This window comes from Hippocampus guttulatus, chromosome 6 (assembly GCF_054856545.1).
Source record: "Hippocampus guttulatus isolate MCC_2025c chromosome 6, RoL_Hgut_1.0, whole genome shotgun sequence".
NCBI classification, from domain to species: domain Eukaryota; kingdom Metazoa; phylum Chordata; class Actinopteri; order Syngnathiformes; family Syngnathidae; genus Hippocampus; species Hippocampus guttulatus.
In genome coordinates, this window is record NC_141266.1 from 24,077,866 (window position 1) to 24,096,037 (window position 18,172).

The following is an 18,172-nucleotide window of genomic DNA, read 5'->3' on the forward strand; positions in this document are numbered from 1 at the left end:
GTTACAAAGCAGTTTCCAAGATCCTGCGGCTCCAGCGAACAACTGTCAGAGCCATGATTCACAAATGGAGGGGAGTGAGGTGGGGGTGGGGGATGGGGGGGCGTACGTTACCAGTACAACACAGTTGTTCTCCTAGTACACCAAACTATGACTTATGAACACAAAGACGGCACTCGGGAAATGGATGAAAGATCTCCAATGGCTTTCCATATTACTGCCGTTTCCGAGCACTCGGACAAACAGACGTAGACTCTGAATAATGCAGCATCCTTTTATTGAAGCACTTAGTACGTCGATGGCTTTGGAGGTCCTCATAGTTTGCGAATAAGTCGTCTTCTCTCTCTTCTTAAAGCGCACTGAAGTAGGCGAGCAAGCCCGTGTCAGGTGACGGCTGCATCATAAGCTGTTGGATCTGGGGCGAGGGGTGACACAAAAATGAATCGTTACGGAGATAATTATTCATCCTGTTTGGAGGAAATCAAGACCTGGACGGCACTCCATGTCTTGAATTTCAATAGAAGGAAGATAGAAGTGATGCTGTTTGGTACCATTGGCCCTTGTCCATCCCATGCTGGCTCCTTATCTTCAGGCAACAGTCTCGAACTTGGGTCTCAAACTGGTCAGTGATTTTAAATCTGACTGGCAAATTGGTGCCGTGTAAATGCAGCTTCTTTCATCTTAGGCAGCTGGCTAAAGTCAAGCCACTCCTTTCTCAAATCAGTCATCATTACTTTGTCACAGCTCGGCCGGATTACTGTGATGCACTTGAATTCGGAGTCAGCCAATCCTCCATGAAGCCTCTCCAGTTGGTCCAGAATGCTGCTGCTCGCCTCTTGACTGGTACTCATCAGGATGCTGCTGTCTTTGTTATTAATTTGTTCGACTTTTTGTTGTGGTATGAATTACTTTTGCTCCCTGTCCAGAACTTTGCATAAAACGGTGGTGGTTTTAAATGTTGCGGCTAGTAAAGTACACGAGAAGCACCTCCTTGAAGTTGGGGTGCTTGGCGCCTTGGACCAGCTGCAGCAGGACGGCCTCGGTGGTGGTGAGGAAGGCGCCGCTCTGCTTCAGGCGGGAGAGAGCAAACAAGCGGTCCGTCTGGCTGCACGGAAAGAAAATACAAGCACTGAGCTGTGGAAACACGTCGGACAGCGGCGGGTAAAGCGGCTACCTCCGCGACGAGACGGCGTCCGACACGATGTGGACCTCGATTCCCTTTTCAAGCAGGTCAAATGTCGTACACTGTGAAGTGAGCAAAGTTGAATCAGACAGAGCTTGCATTTACGAATCAAGTTGCAACATTTTTTCTTACCGCAATACAAGCGTGCGCTTCGATGCCACACAGGATGGCCTGCTTAGGGTTCCCCAGAGTCTGCATTTCATTCTGCACCTCCTCGATCATCATGGTGAAGGATGTTTTAGCGTGAGCCGTCAAGCCCTCCGCTCCTAGTTCCGGCACCGTGGGGCCCAAACCTTTAGGGTACTGCTCCGTCAGGATGGCGGGGATGCCGAGAACCCGGCTGGCCTACCGGAACGGGGGTCGGATAAGATTAAAGAGGACGTAGGAGAGGGTTTTTTATTTTTAACCGCAAGGCGATCGTCGTAACCTGGAGCAATCTGGAGGCATTGCTGACAATGTTGGTAAACTGAAAGATGTTTGGTCGGAACTTCTCTTGCATGTCGCACAGGAGGAGCACTGCATCCTTGGTGGAGAGCCTGCCGATGCCTGCCACTGTCAACATGACGGGATGTATATGCGGGATAGTTGGTAGAAGGTTTTCACAGAGAGAAACTCAATGTTTATTGAGAAAAACCCGGTCCCAGCTTGAGTTACTCAGGTTACCTCTCTCTGAAACAGGCAAGTTTTACCTGTCTTTCTCTGATTTGAGTTAAATCCCTTTTTGAAACTCTGAGTTTCCCCTCCTTTTAAGGGTTAACAGGTCCGGGGTTATCACTGAACCTGCTTTCGAAACGGACGCCGGACGTCACAACAAAGCTGCCTCTGCAAGGCCAAGGTGACTTACTGTTGCTGATTAACTGTGAAGCACACTGTTTGAAGTTCCAAATGTTCGAGTGTCCTCAAGTGACACCACTACCTGTGTTAAAAGGGAAAACGTAACCATGCTAAGAAGAAAGAGCAACTCCCGGTCAAAGTAATCAGAAGACAGAATTAACCCGAACGAGGTATCGTGGCTTATTCATATAAAGAAATAAACGGCAAAAGATCAACAATAACAAACCTGGACATGCACACAGCTCGAGGTCGCAAGCAGACGGCAGAATGTTTTGTGTCCCGTACGCTCGAGGCGTTATCGTTTGAATGATTGACGTCGTTGTAAGCCAATTGAGATCGAAACCGGAAGACGAATCGCCTCGTCGAGGTCCGGTGGGTGGCAACCAAAAGTCCGGCCGTCGACAAAGATGTCTGACAATGCGGAGTCACCAAACGAGCCGCAGAAAGAGGAGTTACACTCGCCTCCTGAAGAGTCGATGGCAAACGAAGAGAAGAAAAAGAGTAAGAAATTATATTTCATACACCCTTGATAATTTACCGCTTCACTACGACTATCAAAGCCGCGATAAACTACTTCTTCCGGGTATGTAACCTGAGGTTGTTTTTGTTGAGGACCAATCGGGTTGCTGCTTTTTAGTGAACTGACCAATGAGGGCGCAGGTTGTTTACGCGTCCTTCCCGTTGTGGAACGAGCTAACGCTAACGTTGATAAATACAAAATTTAATTTAGCACAGTTTGTTTCATTTGTGAGGTGGCGTGATTTAAAAGATTATACCTGAAAAATCTACTTAAGTACAGTATCAAACTATTTATACTTTGTTGCTTCCCACTGCTGAATATTTTGACTAGAAAGAAAAGTGACTGACTTCTCTTTTCAATGTGTAGTTGATGTCCTGTTGAAGGCAGTGGGCGACACCCCCATCATGAAAACTAAGAAATGGGCCATGGACAGGAGCAGGACGGTGCAGTCGCTTTCTCAGTTCATCTCTCGCTTTCTCAAACTGGATGCCAATGAACAACTGGTAAGAGACCACTTTGTTAGCCTGCACTTTCCACTGCAGGCCCAGTATCTTCAGAACAGGCAACCCATGACAACACTGGTGCCTGTATTTCTTCACAGTTCATTTACGTTAACCAGTCGTTCGCGCCATCACCGGACCAAGAAGTGGGGGTCCTCTTTGACGTAAGTACTTAGAAAATTGTGCTCTATAAACACAGTTGAGTTGAGAAGATAATGAGTATGTCGGAAGTTTGACACATTGGTGAATCATCATTTGAGTCAGAAAGAGGAAATTTTGTCATTCTGTTAGATTGAATTTCATACATTAAAAAAATGCTAAAGTTATCAGTACTCTAAATGGTTTAGTACTCTAAAAGTGAATACTCGCACTGGTATTGGCTTTTGTTTTTAACTTTGCCTGTGAATTTACGCAAGTTTTTTTTCTGGTAGTGAAAGATTAACCCTGTTAGCATTCATGATGTACAATCGTGAGGTGCAGCAAAACTTCTCAGACTCATTTGTAACAATCCTGAAATGGGTTGAATGCATACCATCCATCCATTTTCCGAACCGCTTGATCCTCACTAGGGTCGCGGGGGGTGCTGGAGCCTATCCCAGCCGTCTTCGGGCAGTAGGCGGGGACACCCTGAATCAGTTGCCAGCCAATCGCAGGGCACACAGAGACGAACAACCATTCACGCCCACACTCACACCTAGGGACAATTTAGAGCGTCCAATCAGCCTGCCATGCATGTTTTTGGAATGTGGGAGGAAACCGGAGCACCCGGAGAAAACCCACGCAGGCCCGGGGAGAACATGCAAACTCCACACAGGGAGGCCGGACCTGGAATCGAACCCGGTACCTCTGCACTGTGAAGCCGACGTGCTAACCACTGGACTACCGGGCCGCTGAATGCATACCAAAACGCATAAATGAAACATGAGTAGGATTGACCAGCAGAGGGCGCTAGAAGAGTCGATTTCATTATGACCGTGCCCCCCCCCCTCCAAAAAAAAAATCGAGGCTTCTGCTTAAACCACTGGTAGATTTTGCGGGGTGGGGGGTGAGAGCAGTTTAGACGTCAAAACTCCAGGACTGAGAAGACAAACTGGCATGAAAATCGAATTGCTGCTACTTGTTGTCTTGATTGAGAGCGAAAGAATGTTTCTTCTTTTTCTTTCAGTGTTTTGGAAGTGACAGCAAGCTGATTCTGCATTATTGTAAATCTCAAGCTTGGGGTTGATTTCAGTTTTGGCCCCGATTTGTCCATTTTAAAGGCGACGATAGGGATTTGTGAACATTGTTTTCCACCAACAAGATGCAATCCCTCCATTAACATCAGAGCTAACACATTTTTGATGTTTCATGTATATATTGTAAATAAATTCTCAACAATATACCATTTTTAGTTTTGTCTTTATTTTTATGAAAATTAATATTCCAATCACGAACTGTGTATTTTCAACAGAGCTACGACAGAAAATGGAGGGACAATTGTCGATCCCAATTCAAGCGGTTCCCCACTTTGGGTCCGCTTGAGTTATATAGCGCATTTCATACACAACGTGCTTCACACTGTTACAAAACAACATTTAAAGGCAAATACATTGAAAACATCTAAAAGCAAAGTAGAGAAATAAAAAAGCAGTTAAATGACTAAAAGAGCTTACAGCGTAAGAACAAGATTTTGGCTCTAAAAGACCTAAATCATATGGGGGGTGGGGGGGGTAGTTTTTCACCTGAATTTAAAACACATTTACATTCGGGACTAACTTCAGTTCTTTTGGCATTTGCGTGCAGCATAACAGCAAAATGCCGATGCACCGTGTTTGCTTTGAACTCTCGGTTCATTAAATTCCTCCGAGTCTGCTGGCCTCAGAATCCTCCCGGGTTTTCCATGCGCATTTCTAACAAGAAATGAATCCAATTGAAGATTTTTAGTGGTGAAGATGGTCACGGAACCCCCACGGCGAAGGCGGCGGCGGCGGTAGTGGGCAAGTACAGTAGCGGATGGATTTAGAGGGATTACATGAATCGGGGTGAGTTTGAGCCGACAATTCCCAAGAAAGACAGTCGAGCGCCGTGGACACGAGAAGCCCGACTCGACGCGCTTGACCATTGCCCGGGAGGATTATCGAGGGGGTAGCGGAGGCGACGGCTCGAGTGGAGGGTCGCCGATGCTCATGGTCCGGACCAGGGACCGCAACGATAATAAGCAAAAGTGTCACCATAAATCTATTGAAGATGGATAAATGTTATTTTTGACTTGAAGGGTCTCGACGAACAAAGATGAGCGAGGACTGTGAGGCTCCTCCACTGCGGCGAACACTTTTCTCATTTGCTGTACCCCTCACGCCTGAACTGAACTCAAGGAGAAGGACTTTGGTAAGTAATTAACAGCGTGAAGTGAATCAGCATTATTTCCAGATTTTACTATGCAAGCAAGTAAAATCTGACACCAAACAGTTTTCACTTGTCAAATTGGTCATTGGAAATACCACGTCTTTGAGTCCACGTGTTTTCATGTACGTTTTGTGTTGCTCTCATTGCATGGTGCTGAGGCACCGCATATTTTGTGTGGTACGGATTGACAACATTTTTGTGATTGTTGGTCTTAAATAGGATTGAGCAGAATAACTTGCAGTGAAAATGAAGAAAGAGGGAAAAAAACCCCAACAACATTCTGTTTTTTTTTTTTAATATACGTATTGTCGATTAAATCATGGAAAAAAGAGTGGCGCTTCAAAACACAGATTGACAGGGATTACTGACCAAAATTGGGATGGCCCCTTCAACCCTAATGTCATCATTTTGTTGTCTTCTTTCATGGCCTCATAGAGTGTTGGAGTCCAAAATGAACAGCAGGCCGCGGAGTTTTAATCGGGAGGTGGGGGAGAAACTACGAGGCACGTTTCCGAAAGTAACGAGTGACTCCGAGCGCCCAACTACTATGTGGACATTTTGAAACCCGTTTGCGCTCCGTTCCCCTGGTTCCGTTTCCTTGAGGTGAGACAACGCATTGGAACGGTCGCTCCGCATCGCCCTTCTAAAACTTGCGAGTCGACAAATCGCTCATCACGCTTTTTGGGCATGTCGTTTTACAACAGCTGCCCTTCTCGTGGCGGATTTGACAAAGGCCCAGTTAGGTAACAGTGTGGGGAAACCAAAAAAAAAAAAGAAAAAAATCAATAGTAAGCTTTCCAGGCAAGCCCTCCTCCAGCAGTGCTCTCCTTTGGCGAACCTTGGAAATCCCCTCTTGTGCATTTTCACCTCCATCTGTTTGCCTGCACATGCATCAACTTGACAGCATCTTCCTCCCCCTGCCCGCCCTTTTAATCACTCTCCGGCGGTTACGTCACATTCATCTTTGCCGCACGGTTTATTAAACCTGGCAGCTCATCACCTCCCCGACCCGCCTCCCCCACCACCGGAAGCATCTGTTCCCGCGTCCCTCTTCTGCCCCGCTAGCCGCCGCGCCGAGCCGCGCCACTCTGCGCCGCATTCGTCTCCCGCCCTGCCCCGGCGCCTTCGGCCATGCCGGAGCGCATGTCGCGCCGCTCTCGCTCGCTGCTCTCCCTGACCTTGACCTCTTTGGCCCTGGCGCTCTCCATCCTGGCCCTGTGCACCTCCTACTGGTGCGAGGGAACCCACAAGGTGGTCAAGCCCCTCTGCCTGTCGCCGGTCAAGATGAAGAACTGCGGGCAGAACAACAGCGAGCCTTACACGACAGGTACTGTGCTTGATTTCCACCTCTTCAAAATATCGAGGATGCTCATCTGCAGGCCTCCCGTCTTTCTTGGCATGAACTTTGAACATGAGTTTAGCAGCGGGAGGGAAAAAAAAAAAAAAGGAGATTGAAAGTGCTTTCTCCAGTGAGTGGATTCTGTTTCTGTTTTCACGACACGGTCATTAAGACCAACGTTGACCGTTTTCTGGCTGGGTTACTCACAAAGCATTTTCTGTCCTGGTTGATCCCGGTGAGACTTGAAGCGAGTTCTTCCATCTTTCTACTGTGTCACTGCGATACGCTGCCAATACCTGCAACTCATCCATATTGATGAATGTTCAGGCTTCTTGAAAAGCCTTTTTTTTTTTTAAATGTCATTTTACCCATAGCTCCCTTTTAATTCTGGATTACTTTAATCTGCGGACACCCCTCACAGGTCTCCGCAGTTTACAGATCTGCTCTTTATTCCCCACCGTATACGCTTAATTCACAAAAGGATTAAGCGCATAAAGGAATTTACTCAGATCACACCGTACGCCGTGTACATCTAAAAACGACAGGATGTCCTTGTAGCAATGTACAGTGTCGTCTTAATGTCATTGTGACATCTCTCGACCGGATTTATGGACCCTAATGAGATTGGCGTTAGGTTAGTATAGGACAGGATTGAATGAACTTTATCATCCCAGAGGGAAATCAGTTGTTGACGCCGCTACGGTGCGGCACTTGTACGTACACAAACCGTCACAGCTACAAATGATTCGATGTTTAAATTGCAATACAATGGTATGCTACTCATACTGGGATTATTTTTGTTTTGTTTTGAGATCTCAAAGTCGATTCATCAGTATCGCGTGTTTAGGCATGACCAAAATGCTTCGATGGGCATGTGGTGGGTCAATGTAGCATGCTAGCAGCGGCGCCTCAAAAACCCTCATGAAACAAAAAAAGATGCTACCCCGAGAAAAAAAATGGAAAATGCTCAACCAAGGCGTGTCCTCTAATTGGCGTCACAAGTGTCTTCAAACTTGTAATCAGTCAGTCGGGCTACTTAAAGGGCGACAAGTAGTCACTGTGAGCTTTTGGTGACAAGGTTTGTAGCACACTAAACGATGGCCAGAGGAAGCGGAGGAGAGAGTTGTCCCGGGAGATGAGAAAGAAAATAGATTGTGAATTTGAAGATCCGCAGGGCTGGAGGAGGTGGCCGCCGAGTCGGCTCGTCTTTGGAGGCTGAGGACAAACGGTTGCGTGGAAAGCGAGTTCGGAGCTGAAAAATATAAATATCAACGGCGTCGGTGACTCGTTAGTATTGACTTGACTATCATCTCCTTAGCGTTGACTGAAAAAAAAAAATCGGAAGTTGTTCAACCTCTGTCAGAAAGTGTGGCGTCCGCAAGGACAATAACATTTTGACTTGCAGCGGCAGCAGTTCATACGCTGATCAAGCTACCGAGAAACACAAAGTCTCCCCGCCGCCGCTTGTCCAACTCAACAGGGCAACAACGTGGATTTCGGACTATCCCGGTTGCCAAATTATTCAGATTTGTTTCGGTGTGGTGCAAACTTCCATCGGGTCTGTTTCTTCACTTAGCTCATGTGGAGTTTTTGGTTAGCCGGTTAACGACATTAGCAAAGGCAATGCCTCGTTTTAACAGCGTGTCCAGTGATTATTCTTTCTTTCTTAGTGAGAGCAATAGTAAAAGACGGAAAATTAATTTGTGTGCAACCGGGTGCTTTATTTTTTAATGCCCCAAACTCCCAACAGAATGATCTACTTTTAATCTGTTTCTACAGCATGCCATAAAGTAAACCATAAACCATGGCTCTCGTGCCCTCATTCTGTCTTTGTTTTATTTTTTTAACTTTGGTTACACTGTCACTTGCTTTTCCAATCCTGAAAGCTTTTAGAGCAGTTCAGGAAAAGACGGTTTGGAGGGTGACGATGACGAGTTGTTGTCCAGTCGTCAGCCGCAATGTCCAAACACCAAAACCCTGTCGTGTGTGTGTGCGTGTGTGTGTGTGTGAACGTCACCCTGCCCGTGTGCTGTGCCCGCAGAGAGCCCGACCCAAAACCCTTTCAACCGCACGCTGTCTCCAGCCAGACGCGAGGAGCTGGCCAAGATCCGCCAGAGGCAGCTGGCCAACGCCGTTCACTACATCTGGGAGACGGGCGAGGACAAGTTTGCGTTTCGATACTTCCACACCGGCTTTTGGGAAAGCTGCGAGAAACACAATGATGGTGAGCAGAGGTGGGAGGGCGAGATTTGACGCAGCAACTTAGGGCAATGTGTTTAAAAAAAAGAATGTTTAATTTGATAGCCGCTGTGGCATACCTGTTTAGAATTCAAAATGGTGTGTGTGTGTGTGGGGGGGGGTGAATCCAAGAGTGGATGAGTGAGAATTTTCTAGCAATGCGAGTGCATGTTTTGGTACGAGGGATGGATTAGTGCCGGGGGTCGGCAACCCGCGGCTCCAGAGCCGCATGCGGCCCTTTGGTGCCGCCCTAGTGGCTCCCTGGAGCCTTTTCAAAAATGTTGGAAAATGCCCACCCTGAGTGGTCAGTGGAAAAGCTTGCCCGGACTCCTTTTCATTTTCTCCTGACCAACGCTTGCTCTTCTTGGCAGGGGAGAAATGCAGGAGCTTTATCGAGTTGACTCCAGGGGAGACGCAAGGTGAGACGAATGTTCTTGACACCAGCGAAGCTTGTTGAGTCCCTCCTTGATCGTGCTTTGCTGTCCTTGCGGCAGGTGTGCTTTGGCTGTCGGTCATATCCGAGTTCACGTACATCGGCCTGCTCGGGATGGGCTTCTTGCTCATGTGGCTGGAAGTGTTGTGCTCTCACAAAGAGATGCACTCGCTCAAAATCAGTGCCTACGCTGCGATGTGCACTGTGCTGTCAGGTGAGCAAGAAACAAAAGGGAAGCGCTATTTCGCATCGACTTCACCGAGATTGTGATGAGGAAGAATCCATTTCATTTTTGGGAATGTTTTTTTTTTTTTTTTTGCGTGACCTGTACAAAGTTCCCACAAGTAGAATCGGTTCTGTTGGGTTTTTTTTTTCTGAGTCCCAATATTGATGGAGGGCTGGCTGATTCCAAAGTCAAGTCCATGACAGTCATCCGAATAATGCAACTAGGTTTTAGGAATTTTTTTTCCTTTCTTTTATCAACTGAATATTTATTCCTCACGTTCCATCCCCATTGCAGGTCTTCTGGGGATGGTGGCCCACATGATGTACACCACCGTGTTCCAGATGACGGTCATTGTGGGCCCCAAAGACTGGAGGCCTCAGACCTGGGACTATGGCTGGTCTTTTGCGTAGGTTTCTGCCAAACATGCATAAAATGGCTTGGTGGGGGTGGGGGCATAATTCTATTTCAGAGCATTTTTTTGACCAGGCATGACTATATTTTCTTTCCAGACTAATGCTTTCAACATGTGCTGCTTGTAGTCTCGCCTGGGTGTCCTTCAGCTGCTGCATGGGCGCCGCCGTGGTGACGCTCAACTCCTACACAAAGACCATCATCGAGCTGCGCCGCAAACAGAGGCTTCGCCTGGAGGAGGCGCGGGCCGCCGCCCGGGCCCCCTGCTACGAGGAGGTGGTCTCCGGCGGCGGCGGCGGGGCGGGGGGCTTCTACTCCGTTAGCGGCCTGCTGCAGTGTCCCGACGGCATGATCGACGTGGCCTGGGCCCCCAACGGCAGCGTGGTCGGCGTGGGCAATGGGGACGTGCCTACGCTGGTTTTAGTGGGAGGCTGCGGGCCAGAGGGCTGCGAAGACTGCGAGCGGGAGATGGACGAGATGGAGGGGCCCGTGGACCGAGTGGACTCCCCTTGCTGAGGGAGAGAGAGAGAGAGAGAGACCAAGAGACCACCAGACTCCATCCCTCGAGGAGCTTAAAAACTGAAGCTGGAGCCTCAGGAACAAGGTGAAGGAAAACTTTGCTCCAACTCGGTACATATCAAATCCGCCCACAATGACCACAGGCCAGAGTGACATGCGGGGGTGCGTGCTCTCTGGGGGGTTTCTCAGTGCCTCGCGGGAGAAAGGCTCACATGTGTGTGTGTACAAACGCAATACGCATTCACCAGACACTTCATTAGGTACACCCACAGAATCGAACGAGAGTCTAGAAGAGTCAATCAAGTCCCGTCGATTTTCTTGATCGAGCTCCAGTTCAGAGCAAAAGTTATCTCAAGGCACTTTAGAGATTGAGCAGATCAAGAATGATTCTTCTCACTCATCTGACGGGAGCGGCGAGAGAGAGGAATGGGCACAACAACCGAGGACGGAACGATCCGTTCCCGTAGCGCCAACGCCCGCAGGTACGGTCAAAGCTCTGTCACCAATTTTGCTTTTACAAAGACAATAAGGCTCCGCTTTTATGAAAGAAATCACATTTCACAGTGTTACTGCAGTTGAACACCGTTCAAATATTGTCAAGCGATGGTTCAATAAAACGGGATATCATGGAAAAGTATGGAAAAATAGTTCAATTCAAAAAATGATTTGTTTGAGCAAGGGTGTCAAGTCGGAATTCATCACAGGCTTCATCATGGGGGGCGGGGGGGGGTCGCCACAAAAAGTTTCTAATTGATCGACGGCAACATTGGCGCGGCGATATTCTGCACTGGAAATCACGTGAACGTGCTCCGTTTTACTTTGTCGAGTGGTTGCAGGAAATCAAATCATTTGGATCCAGATGATTTTCTTTCATGTGACCACTTGACCAAGTAAAATGGAGTCCATTCAACAAAAACGTTTTTTTTCCGGTGCGAGTCATTCATTTGCACAGCGGGTGACGCATTTGAATACACAAATGCGTGTCAAATGTCCCGGATATTCATTCATTCATTCCGCATATGTTTAGGGACAGGTGTCAAACCCGAGGCCCGGGGGCCAGACCTGGCCCGCCACATCATTTTATGTGGCCCGCGAAAGCAAATCAAGCACGTCAAGTCCCCTTGATGCTTGCTAAAGTCTGTACCAAAATTTCAAATTGTCACATGTAATCCACAATAACAGTCATTATTCTTGATTTCTGATTTTAAAACTAGTTATTCATCAATTTGTTTTGCGCCGTGCATGTAATATGTGGAGGGGATTAACATTTATACGGTTTCCCCAAATTCATAACGGCCCTCCAAGGGAAACCATAACTGCAATATGAGTTTGACTGCCCTGTGTTAAGGAGACAAACATGAAATGTGGACGTAACGTTTTCTTCCGCTGTTGCGATGCCACGACACGCACTCATCGATCCCGGTCCGACATCGACGGCCATCTTGCCAACCCTGCGCCGTAGATAGGCCGAGCGTCGATAGACGCTGCCAGATTATCGAGATTTTGAAAAGTCTGCTCTCTGATGTTGAACAGAAGATTATGTGTAAAGCAGTAATCCACAGTTGGACGCAAAGACGGGCGAGGGGAGATGGCTCAACCGCGTTGCGGCGGGTCAGGAGGAAAGTTGGAAAGGAGAGCTGGCACGCGCGCACAAAAAGAAGGTTGGCGTGGCAACGGCGCAGAATATGCTTCCCCTATCGAAAGCTCCAAAAAAAATGTTCCTCCTACTGTCAAATGAGTGTGGCCAAATTCATCTGAATGTCTCTAGGTTACACATTCGGGATAATCCTGGATTGACCATCGGGGATAAATACAACTGAAAAGCTTCGGCAACCGCCACCGCTGTCAGGTACAGTCCAATTCTACTGGATATCGTTGCACTCGAGATGTCTGCGTGCGCACGTCTATTCCTGAAAAATACTGCAGATTGAAAATATTTCTAAACTGGATTGAAACAGTGACCACACTTTTTTTTTTTTTTTTTTACATTCAGAATGTTTATACGACACCTTAAAAAAAGCTTGCAACTACTTTTCATGAGTTCAGAATGAACAATTAGAACTGTTCCACGGTGTTTTTTTTTTAAAGCATTATTCTCCGCTTTCACTTTGAATTTTGATTGAGAATAAATCGATTCAAGTCGACATGTATGAGAAAAATCTTTAATGTCATATGCTGCACCGTATCGTTTCGAGTTACAATACATCAAGAGTAAATTGACTACATTCGTTTCAATAGCTGTAAAAAAAAAAACAAAAAAAAAACAAAACAATGGAGCATATCAGCAAACCATCAACTTCGACACTTCTATGAGGGCGTACATCATTTCCAAGTTGCGTCGTGAATGACAACACGTGCACCGTATTTCTGTCACGCGTTTCAATATGCGACTCAATGAGAGCTAAAATATCCTTCTAATCAACAGATGAAAAAAAACACTCATATCACTACAATATTTGTGCCCGGTAATTTTTATTACTATTATTATTATTATTTTTAGGTTTCAGTCTCCATCATCTCACATTTATACCCCAGATTTACAGTAATATTCATTAGTTTTGGCTGTACAAATATGTTTCAATGCTGTGCAATTCTTACTGATGATAATATTTAGGCTCTGCTTTCGCAATCTAAATCAAAAATAAAACCGTCACTTATTTTATCTCAATATCTTTGTCTATCCAATTACAGTTTTTTTTTCCAGTTAAACACACAAAAATATCAAGTTTAATTCCAGTCAATGTGACATTTGTTTTTATTTTGTGGGACAGTTTGACCCAAAATAAAAAGGACCACATTTTTGGAGTTCAGTAAAAGTAAGCCCAAAAATTATTCACATTCTGGCCACTTAAATTGAATACCCATGAAAGAAAAAGTGTATATGCTTTCTATGAACATCTCTAACACAAATCTGAAGTCTTTTTAACACTTTCCTCGCGTCATTTCCAAACAAGTCATGAATCATTTTGGTTTAAGATGATACGGTATCTGACAAGCATGAGTAAAAGAATAAGACATTTGATATCACTTTCTGTCAAAGACGTAACCCAAAATATTTACACTCGGGAGGGATGTTCAAAAAAAGCCAGGGAGGAAACGGAGCAGACTTGATGGCGTCGCAAACGTGGCCTTTCACTGTTTCAGCGGTCCGTAGTGGATGAGCCGCATTGCGTTTTCATTCTCAATCACTCCCTTGATGAACTCTCCTTCGGCCAGTCGCTCTGTGAGGCGCAAAAGTCGAGAGACACCCAAAACAGTTGAGCGCAAGTCCAAAACCACTTGTTTGAGAAATCCGCTCTGATCTTACATGCATGCCGAAACAAAGGAGTCAGCTGAGGATGGAACAAAGCTCGCACGCCAGCCGTCATGTGCTTTCCCGAGCCCATAGGTGGATTTATTCCGGTGAAGCAGCTGATTGTCAAATCTAATCTCTGTGCATGTGTGCGAACAGCTGCTGAGGAAAGGTAGCACGCAGATGTTCACCCCCTTCCGAATTGAAGTTTGGCTCAGTGATTTTATTTATTTATCTTTTTGGGATGGGGGGGGGGGGGTTCTTTCTACAGTCAGAAGTGGCAAAAGTACCGTGTCCTAGAATGCAAGGTGTACAAATAATTTTCTTTCATGCGCACACGATGATTCACTGATGTGTCGACTGCTGCAGTGTAGTTGCAGTATACTTATATATTCATTCGTCTACCGAACCGCTTTATCCTCACGAGGGTCGCGGGGGGTGCTGGAGCCTATCCCAGCTGTCTTCGGGCAGCCCGAATTGGTTGCCAGCCAATCGCAGGGCACACAGAGACGAATAACCATCCACGCTCACACTCAGACCTAGGGACAATTTAGAGTGTTCAAACAGCCTGCCATGCATGTTTTTAGAATGTGGGAGGAAACCGGAGTACCCGGAGAAAACCCACGCAGGCCCGGGGAGAACATGCAAACTCCGCACAGGGAGGCCGAAGCTGGAATCGAACCCGAACACCTCTGCACTGTGAAGCCGACGTGCTAACCACCGGACTACCGGGCCGCCTACTTATATATTATTATTATTATTATTATTTTTGTATCATTGGCTGATATCAGCAGCTTCCATGTCTACTAATCCCTTAAAATAAGGCTGGTATCAGCCTAATACCCGGTGTTGGTACTCCCCCATCCCTCAAAGAAAAGAAAAAGATGGCAAAAGTAGGTAACATTATTTAACTTAGTTGGAAGAAAAAGTAACGATACTCTGCTGAAGTTGAAATAGTACACATACTTGTGGGGGAGTGGAGACTTTGGGCAAATTGGGAGTACAGATTCAACTCTTGTACTTCAGTAAAAGAAGAAAACATTTACCAGAGGTGGCAAAAGTATTAACACCCTATACTTTGGTAGGAGGGACAGATACTTGTCCTTGTAAATGTAATGATCCGGTTCCTTTACCAAAGTAAAATTTACCCAGAAATACCAAATGTACTCACATTTTGCACTGAAATAGAAGTAATGCAAATAGCTGTTGGAAAATTACAAGTATCGGTACTTCTTAAGTATCATAAAAAAAATGTACCGGGGGTGGGAAAAGTACATTCACTCTGTATTTAAGTAAAAGTATACAGATACAATACTTCAGAGGATGTCTTGAATGAGATTAATACTGTACATAATGGCTACTTGTGTTGAAATTAATAACCGGTAAAATTAGATGTGGCGATTTAGCAAAAGTACTCCGTGTCCACTTGATGGGATATAATACGAGATTCTACTTGAGTGCATGCATCGGCGGTGACAAAAGCCCTCCCGCGCTATACTCGATAAGTAGAGAAGGATGAAGCAAGTATTTGTTCAAGGCTACAGTGCTTACCGTTGTCCTTCTTCTCAAAGTAGGACCAGAGCTTGTTGGCTCGCTTCTCGGGTGTGTTCTCGTCTTCCGGTAGCTTGCTCTGTTCCTCCTTGGGGATCAGCTTGAAGATGGCCTAAGAGCAGCGATCATCATAGAAAACAGTCTCTCAGCTTTATTATGCCCAAGTTATGATTTCATGAAACACAGCCAAAGTCTAATGCCCCTCAAGTCATAGAACTCAGAATTTGACTACCCCCCCCCCCACCAAAAAAAAAAAAAAAGTGCATATACCTTTGCAGTGATCTGGTTAAAATTACAATCTTCAATTCTCATTGTTTGATGTTTAGTTTGACAGTAGTGCTTTTGTCATGTGATTGGCTAAATAGAGCTCCAGATTGATGTCCACTTGTGTGCCGATGGTGTTGATGGGTTCCATCATTGCGGCAGGGCAGTATTAAGCGCTGGATTGAGTTGGGTCAATCCCCACTCCGGGACCACGTACCAAAATGCGTGGCCCACCGCTGCCGCGCACAAACTTCATATCCTATAGCAGTAACAATTTTTGAGGTCCACTTGGTTCTGTTTGAAACGACATTCACTGCAAAAACGCTGAGCGGCACTTGGGCTCCAGATGACTGCAAACCAGGACGCTGTCAAAGCAAGACCCAAGGCCCTTCTTAAGCGCGTGCACGCATGTGGGTATGTGTGTGTCCCACTTAGAGAGGAGGAAGCCACATTTAAGACACCTAGATTAACATGGATTAGAGCCAAGACTCGGGCCCACCGCCAAACAGCGAGATCTTCGCTTACTTCCAGCGCTCTCGCCTCCATCATGGCCCCTCTTAAGCGCGCCTTCTGTTTGTGTCGCATTGGAGTGCGGTGACTTTTGACCCCTTTTGTAGAATGTTAAGAGCCAATCAGTAGCCCGTTACAGAAAATAGGAGCACGTCTTACTTTCCTTGCTGGTATTTTCTGGTACACAGGCATGCGCGTACAGTACATGGAACCCAAGTGGTGCTCACCTGTCCGATTGCCTTGGATGTAAAACGTACCCATTTCGCCGCCGATGTGATTAAAATATATTTATACATATTTCACATGCAATCCTGATTAGGGTGGGAGTTGAGGGGCGGCACAATGACGGATTAAATGACAACAGCCGGTGAATGGGGAGCGAAACGCAGATTACCCCAGCGGGGCGGACGTTAAACGTGCTGCCCGAAAGCTAAAGATTAGAGATTAGGGGGGGAACTGGGGCTCAAGTGGCCTGGCAATTAGCGCTTAAAAGCTGCACACAGGGATCACCACCTTGGAAATGGAAGACAAAATGGTCAACGGTGTTAAAAAGGTGAAGAATTGTACTTTAACTTAAAAAAAAATAAAATAAAGATACTGTCTCTAAAATGTAATCAAGTACAAACGTTTGAACAAAGAAATCAATATTACATAATACATGAATATCTGCATTTTGGGGTGAGATGACAATTTGGAACTGTCACATTTTTTCTGTCTTTTGGTTGTTCTAGCCAACTTCATCCAGTAAAACACGTCCGATTATACCTTGTGTGTATGACGTGCCTTGATTCGCAAGTTTTCGCATTTGGTTCCGTGACACGCTTGTGCCACAAAACATTTGGATCTCAAATCATCTTTCCCCATTGAAACGAATGGAAACAACATGAATCCGTTCCAACCATCCCCAAAACACCAACGAAATGATTCTACCGTGTTTTCGTTTTAAGATCTTATACTGATAAATTGGGCAAAGTTTAGCGGCAAGTTAAATTCTGACTGAGTATTGAGGATTGAACTCACAACATGTCCCGCACGACCAAAAAAAATGCAAAATGAGTAATTGAGAATTAGTGAAAAATACACCTTACCTGTTTGCTCTTTCGGAATAGACAGAAAATTTTTGAGCGGCAGACCCTAATGATTTCTACATGTTTGTAGCCGATAACATAAAACTATTCTTATGCAATCACCCGTGAATGGGAAATATTTCGCTTTTTCAAATAAGTTTCATCATCATCATCTTTAATGCTGCCTGGTTTACATTCCTTCATGGTGCTGATGTCCCGTTTTTTTCTTTTTTTTTTTTTCTACTGAGAAGACCCAAGATCTTAACCATGGTTGACTCTCTATGTCTTTTTTTTACATTGTGCACAGATCAAGGATTTGAATTTGTGGTTTCACATGTGGTTGTGCCTGACCATCAAATTGTTCCTTGTGTGTCACCCACACAACTAAAATCCAAGATCAATGTGGTCGAACGATGCTCCAATACGCCTTTTGCTAAGGATAGCCGATTAGTCTTTGAGTCTACCAGAAGGCGCCCATCTTACCTGGCAGATTTCCGTCACTTCTGTCTTGTTGATGTATCCGTTCTTGTCCACGTCGAAGAGCGAGAAGGCCCACTCCAGCTTCCTGGTGATCTTCCCGCTGGAGGTCATATGCAGGGCGATGATGTACTCCTTGAAGTCCAGCGTGCCGTCGTCATTGGTGTCGAAGGAGCGGAACACGTGGCGGGCGTAGCTCTTGGTGTCGCTGTCCGGGAAGAAGCGGGCGTAGATCTGCTCGAACTCCTCGGGCGTGATGCGCCCCGTCGGGCACTGTTTCTGGAAATTCTCGTACCACAGGCCGATCTCGTGTTCGGTAAACTTGGTGCTCAGCTTCAGGTCCTCCAGGATTTCCTTGGACAAGGCGCTACTCGTGCTATTCCCCATGGTTGGATTTGGCAAGCGTCTTAGAATAGAGGCGGCGTT

General features: G+C 46.1%; 4 protein-coding genes across 7 annotated transcripts; 2 read left to right on the forward strand and 2 right to left on the reverse strand.

Annotated features, from left to right (window-relative positions):
* Positions 1-257: 257 nt before the first annotated feature.
* isoc2 (isochorismatase domain containing 2) lies at positions 258-2,315 on the reverse strand. The gene is made up of 7 exons (XM_086112639.1): positions 2,241-2,315; positions 2,025-2,096; positions 1,608-1,732; positions 1,313-1,525; positions 1,172-1,242; positions 985-1,102; positions 258-412 (listed from the first exon to the last, which is right to left on the reverse strand). Coding segments are annotated over exons 2-7 (594 nt in total). The 5' UTR covers positions 2,026-2,096; positions 2,241-2,315; the 3' UTR covers positions 258-346.
* A 65-nt stretch (positions 2,316-2,380) lies between these two features.
* Positions 2,381-4,413, forward strand: atg12 (ATG12 autophagy related 12 homolog (S. cerevisiae)). Of its 2 annotated transcripts, none has more exons than XM_086112641.1 (4): positions 2,381-2,515; positions 2,901-3,037; positions 3,136-3,198; positions 3,604-4,413. In XM_086112641.1, exons 1-4 carry the CDS (start codon positions 2,422-2,424, stop codon positions 3,730-3,732), a joined length of 423 nt encoding a protein of 140 aa, XP_085968767.1. In that variant the 5' UTR covers positions 2,381-2,421; the 3' UTR covers positions 3,733-4,413. The 2 variants fall into 2 exon arrangements, with proteins under 2 accessions (XP_085968767.1, XP_085968768.1); XM_086112642.1 differs by having other exon boundaries at positions 4,200-4,413.
* A 360-nt stretch (positions 4,414-4,773) lies between these two features.
* Positions 4,774-11,278, forward strand: LOC147204320 (germ cell-specific gene 1-like protein). Of its 3 annotated transcripts, XM_086112636.1 has the most exons (8): positions 4,774-5,401; positions 5,855-6,022; positions 6,124-6,746; positions 8,800-8,982; positions 9,368-9,415; positions 9,491-9,643; positions 9,950-10,061; positions 10,165-11,278. In XM_086112636.1, the coding sequence occupies exons 3-8, from the start codon at positions 6,551-6,553 to the stop codon at positions 10,580-10,582; spliced, it is 1,110 nt and encodes a 369-aa protein (XP_085968762.1). In that variant the 5' UTR covers positions 4,774-5,401; positions 5,855-6,022; positions 6,124-6,550; the 3' UTR covers positions 10,583-11,278. The 3 variants fall into 3 exon arrangements, with proteins under 3 accessions (XP_085968762.1, XP_085968763.1, XP_085968764.1); XM_086112637.1 differs by having other exon boundaries at positions 5,855-6,746; positions 10,195-11,278; XM_086112638.1 differs by lacking the exon at positions 9,491-9,643 and having other exon boundaries at positions 5,855-6,746.
* A 1,455-nt stretch (positions 11,279-12,733) lies between these two features.
* rcvrn2 (recoverin 2) lies at positions 12,734-18,133 on the reverse strand. The gene is made up of 3 exons (XM_086114620.1): positions 17,753-18,133; positions 15,429-15,540; positions 12,734-13,806 (listed from the first exon to the last, which is right to left on the reverse strand). The coding sequence occupies exons 1-3, from the start codon at positions 18,131-18,133 to the stop codon at positions 13,718-13,720; spliced, it is 582 nt and encodes a 193-aa protein (XP_085970746.1). The 3' UTR covers positions 12,734-13,717.
* Positions 18,134-18,172: the final 39 nt, after the last annotated feature.

Coding starts and splice junctions, on each gene's coding strand:
- rcvrn2 (XM_086114620.1), bottom strand. CDS start 18,133: ATGGGGAATAGCACGAGTAGCGCCTTGTCCAAGGAAATCCTGGAGGAC. Junction 15,541..17,752: donor AAGTGACGGAAATCTGCCAG/GTAAGATGGGCG, acceptor CGCTGCTCTTAG/GCCATCTTCAAGCTGATCCC. Junction 13,807..15,428: donor CTTTGAGAAGAAGGACAACG/GTAAGCACTGTA, acceptor TGCGCCTCACAG/AGCGACTGGCCGAAGGAGAG.
- isoc2 (XM_086112639.1), bottom strand. Junction 1,103..1,171: donor GACGCCGTCTCGTCGCGGAG/GTAGCCGCTTTA, acceptor CTTTCCGTGCAG/CCAGACGGACCGCTTGTTTG. Junction 413..984: donor AGCACCCCAACTTCAAGGAG/GTGCTTCTCGTG, acceptor CCCTCGCCCCAG/ATCCAACAGCTTATGATGCA.
- LOC147204320 (XM_086112636.1), top strand. CDS start 6,551: ATGCCGGAGCGCATGTCGCGCCGCTCTCGCTCGCTGCTCTCCCTGACC. Junction 6,747..8,799: donor CAGCGAGCCTTACACGACAG/GTACTGTGCTTG, acceptor CTGTGCCCGCAG/AGAGCCCGACCCAAAACCCT. Junction 8,983..9,367: donor CTGCGAGAAACACAATGATG/GTGAGCAGAGGT, acceptor TCTTCTTGGCAG/GGGAGAAATGCAGGAGCTTT.
- atg12 (XM_086112641.1), top strand. CDS start 2,422: ATGTCTGACAATGCGGAGTCACCAAACGAGCCGCAGAAAGAGGAGTTA. Junction 3,038..3,135: donor TGGATGCCAATGAACAACTG/GTAAGAGACCAC, acceptor ATTTCTTCACAG/TTCATTTACGTTAACCAGTC. Junction 3,199..3,603: donor AAGTGGGGGTCCTCTTTGAC/GTAAGTACTTAG, acceptor GATCCTCACTAG/GGTCGCGGGGGGTGCTGGAG.